Source organism: Anneissia japonica, unplaced genomic scaffold (assembly GCF_011630105.1).
Source record: "Anneissia japonica isolate Jap-2015-1 unplaced genomic scaffold, ASM1163010v1 scaffold287768_len205223_cov117, whole genome shotgun sequence".
Taxonomy (NCBI): domain Eukaryota; kingdom Metazoa; phylum Echinodermata; class Crinoidea; order Comatulida; family Comatulidae; genus Anneissia; species Anneissia japonica.
The window spans coordinates 132616-137709 of NW_022735704.1; the positions used below are offsets into that span (position 1 = coordinate 132616).

The following is a 5094-nucleotide window of genomic DNA, read 5'->3' on the forward strand; positions in this document are numbered from 1 at the left end:
CACAAATATATCGTCCGGTCCTCAGAACTTTCTCAACGTGAGAGAAAACATTAGGAAGTAAAGTAGGTGATCATCAAACTGCATAACCAGTGAATGAGCAAAGTACAGTACTAACAATAAACTAATATTATTTATTTTGTTATTTTTACTGATTTTTACTCATTGTAGACAAAAATATGAAGTAATATAATTTATTTAATGACAAATATTTTAAACACGCCTGTGTTCTTCCTCAGTGTGAGGACAATAGTGTACATATTGATCAGTATTTTTAATGACATTGTTAAAATTGATGACTCACGAAAATTGCTAAAATTTAAATATATTTCTTAACAAGTGGATATAAAAAAAATATATTCAATAATAGTAATCATAACCATGAATACAACAATTAGCATTTCTTTAATAATGCTATTGAATTAAAAAATTATACATACACCGGTTGTGCCATTAGGCGTAGGACATTAGATGTTATAGAATATAAACTAAACTAAATAGGGGCCTACAGTTAGTAGTTTGCTGTAAAGCTACAAACCATTTTTGGAAAAAATCGTAAAATAAGTAGGAACGTAATTAATATTAAAATATTAATATTCATAGTTGTCTAAATTTAATAATAAAATTATTACAGATAATTTTAATAGAAGTGGTTCTATTTACAGCCATTTAAACATATTGTACTGTACTGTAGTTAATTAATTTATTTATTACCCCATCTTTTGACTGCAAACCATGGATATTCCATTAGATGAACATAGATTAATAAAATTGATATTATATTTTGTTGATTTTGCTAACATTCAATTAAATCACTATTGTTAACACATAAACAAAATATTGATCATGCGATGTCCTGCTACATTAATGACCTACATGCCTGTCGGTCTCAAACAGTAAAAAAGTATGATTGATTTGAAATTTGAATGGCCAAATCAGGTATGTAAAATTCACAGGCCCAAAATAATAAACAGTCCAGTAAGACTGTGAAATACATCACTTCAGGACATCAATTACGATAGTTTGGCACTAAGTACGGAGTGGCTAAGCAAATACCCGTAGTGCTGATAAGATGCCCAGTGTGCTGAGCACAGAAAGTAAATTTCGGTGGACCGATTTTGGCTTACGTAGACTACTTTTGGCCGGTAATAATGAGGCTAAAATCGGTCCGCCGGACGATTGACCCCAGACTAAATTTTTCCTGACAGGCATACATATTCTTATTTGATTACACAGTATTGTCACGATGATCAATGTAGGCGCATCCATATACTTAACCTTTAAAAAGGGTAGAAAACCCTAGCCAGTAAAAATATCATTTAAAAACAGAATATTAAATAGTTAGTCATCGGCAACCTCTTTTCGTGAAAATGTCCAATTCCCTTGTGCAGGTTCGTGTGAGGACGTAGATATCAACGTAAAGCCAAACTTGGTTATGCCTCCGAACAACCTCACTCGACTTAGATCTGGGCATGGATATTGTATACATTTTTTAGTTCTATTCCACGGTCTTAATAGATATCCAGTGCATTCTTCCCTGCCAATCTCATCAACAGGCTGCGAATAAGTTGGATATTCTTCACGTGTGTATTCACGTATAAAATAATCAATATCAGTTGTTAAGATTTGATGGATTATTTTTGGTTTGCCATAAATCCGCCATGTGTATTTACTAGTTGAATGAGTTCTTGTATTTGGTAGTAGTCTGCCTCAGCCGATAGAATATCCAACTCTTGGAAACCGTCAGGAAGAATAAGGTTTGATCGACGGAGGAAATTCAGAATGTGTCGAAATGTTGGACCGTCTCCGTCAATGATGTAGCGATGGCAATCATCGACGGCAGATGGCAAACTGCCGTTGAACATTGACCCTAGCATTGAATCCGGATAACGTGCTAACGTTGAGCGACTTGTTGTATAGATGCATCCCCCGACATTCAGGTTCAATACCTCGTCGGCAACTTCAGCTGCAGGCAAAGCCATAATATTGAATCCCGTATTAGATGGAAGTGTACAGTAATTTACCAAGCAGCGATGAACTTAAAGCCCGACTTAAGCTCAATGGTCACAGAATCACACGCTTTAGAAAACTCAAGAATCAGTAAATATTGGGTAAATTAAGAAACCTTTTTGATGCATCGACACCAGGCCTTATGGATTTCATGCTCAAATATGTTTAAGTCTGTTACTATTGAGTGATATTTTATCTCTCTGAGTAATTATCTCTGTTCTAAAAGTTAAGATTGTTCTTTGGCCAATCAGAGAATTGTTTAATCACCGGGTTACAAAAATAAGCCGAAGTAAAGTGGGTTCAGATTCCAGTGGCACCTAAGCTACTGAATCTTCTTTTAAATGCGAATTTTAAATTGTTGATTATTTTAAATGTCCTGGTTAATTGGTTAGAAAGACTGGATTCCTAATAACAAAACTAAAAGGCCACGATTACCTAGGGAAAAATACTGTGTTTGATTATGTTCAAAATGGTGATAAATTTAGACATATTTCTTGTTATACTTTACCTAAAAGAGTACGGTACCGATTGCAAACACGAATAGATATCGTAATAATTTTTAGCTAGGGTATAAATACTTCAATGAAAATCATAAAAGATAGAAAATAATCATAATATTGTAATAATAATATTAATAGAAATAGTAATAATAATAATAATAATAATAATAATAATAATAGGCCTAATAATAATAATAATGGTGATAATGATAATAATTGTAATAATGATGAAAATATAATAGTGATTAGTATTATTAATATCATTATCATTATTATTATTATTATTAAAAATAAGAAAATAATAATTATTATTTTATGATTTTTCCTCTTGAGTAGTTTCTCCTTTAAAAATGTGTAACCCTTTTTTGTTCTCTTCTTATATTGTTGGCCTTCTATACTTTTAAATTTTTCAGTGCCTTTTGATGGAATTTTGATTTTTTTCCTTTAACCAATATATTTAAGTGAATTTCTTAGAATTGTATTTTTTTGCGAGCATTGTGGTTTCTTCGTTTATTTCAAGGTGATATATTTAGACATATTTCTGGTTATACTTTACCGACAAGACTACCGAATGCAAACACAAATAGATAGGCCTATCGTAATTTATTTATAGCTAAGGGTATAAAATACTTCAATGAAAATCATAAAAGATAGATAATAATTATAATATTGTAATAATAATAATAGTAATAGTAATAATAATAATGGTGATAATGATAATAATTGTAATAATGATGAAAATATTAATAGTGTTTATAGTATTATTATTATTATATTAAAAATAAGAAAATAATAATAATAATATTTTTTTTTTAATGATTTTTCCTCTTGAGTAGTTTCTCCTTTTTAAAAATATTTAACACTTTTTTGTTCTCTTCTAATGTTTTTCATTATCTTTAAATATTGTTAGCCTTCTATAATTTTAAATTTTTCTCTGCTTTTTGATGGAATTTTGATTTTTTTTCCCTTGACCAATATTTATATGAATTTCTTGGAATTGTATTTTTTTTCCAGCATTGTAATTTCTTCGTTTATTTTAACTGGAGACAATAAATTTTATCTTTATCTATCCTGTCTGTAGTGTAGTGAAGAATAATATTTTCAAATACTAGTAATTATGACAGCAATCAAAACTGTCTACAAAGGCTTATGTAATCAGATTCGGAAGACTTAAATCAGTACTTGCATGCCAAACAACGATGTCAAAAATTCAAGAAAATCTTATCTTTCTTCCGTTAGCTCTTCCATTGATTCGAACATTTCCTCTGAGCTCTCTAGTTACATTTACACTAGACCGATAACGACATGATCATAGCATTGCTTATATTCTTCAACACTGAACACATTTTTATTGTATTGAACAAACAAGGTCAAAAGTAATACAAATACGAATCATATTTTTTTCAAGAAAAACCAATGAAATGATGATGACGATTATGATGATAATGACGATGATGATGACGACGATGAAGATGATGATGATGATGATGATGATAATGCCCCTGTCTATACGTTCAATGTGAGGAGTGATCTGCTGATAATGAACTTCCCTCTAATGGAGTAATTGTAAATAGTTGTTATTGGAAGAAGAACACATCAACTGAAGTCTGAACTTTCTTATTTGCAATAATATAACTGGTACTGGTATTGGGTATTTATATTGCGTGCACGTTTAAAACAGATTAGGGTCTGAGAAACCTCTAATGTAATAACAAAATAACATAATATATACAAAATAACAAAAAGGAAATAAAAGCAACAGTAGGCCTATGTTAATATTTGTCATACTCTTTAAAGAAAAAACACACTGTTTTCTTTTCTTTCTCTTTTGTTTTTTTTTTTTAATTGAAAGCAAATAACCTGAATCGTATAGGCTTATACAAAGGATAAAATTCATTTTTTTTTGTGGAAATATTAACTTTTTAAAATGTATATGATCCATAACAACATATTAAAATCTTGTATGTTTAATTTCTTTTATATACATCAAGCTTGAACTTTATGATATTTCAAAATTATCAAAATTAATAATCAAACTATACTGATAGGCCTACAGGGAGGTCCACAACTATCCTAATAATCCCCAACAATTAATTTTGTAACAGAAGAATTAATAAGTTGAGCAGTCACAACTTACAGATTAGCAGAACACTATAAGACATTAACAGCGTATATACAAAGCTATGTTTTTTCCTAATTTTCTTCTTTAGACAATACCAATTATGAATTGTAATTTTTTTTTTGAAAAAAAGGCCATTTTACCTTAGTCCTATATTACTCTATTTGAATTAAATACATGTTTTGGAAAATCAAAATACCAAATGCAAATCATAATATTGTGCCCAAATCTGTGTCATATTATTACTCAATCATGAATCACTAAATGATGGATCATTTGTTTTAAAAATCCACTAAATTAGCCGGTAATAAAGCCCTACAATTATTCGTTTAAACAACATTTTCGTGACATTTAGTGAGGACGCACTCAACCCTAACCTTAATGTCCAGCAGTAAATTATGTATTTACTTATTATATTATTATTATTATTATTATTATTATTATTATTATTATTATTATTATTATTAT

The 5094-nt window shown here is 29.6% G+C and overlaps 1 protein-coding gene across 1 annotated transcript in view; it reads right to left on the bottom strand.

Annotated features, from left to right (window-relative positions):
* Positions 1-1631: 1631 nt before the first annotated feature.
* The window catches only part of LOC117116668 (BTB/POZ domain-containing protein KCTD6-like), a 5888-nt gene continuing 2425 nt past the window's right edge, over positions 1632-5094 (bottom strand). The window contains exon 2 of the mRNA XM_033260753.1: positions 1632-2035. Coding sequence (XP_033116644.1) covers positions 1632-2035 — 404 coding nt within the window. The remainder of the gene's footprint in view (positions 2036-5094) is intronic.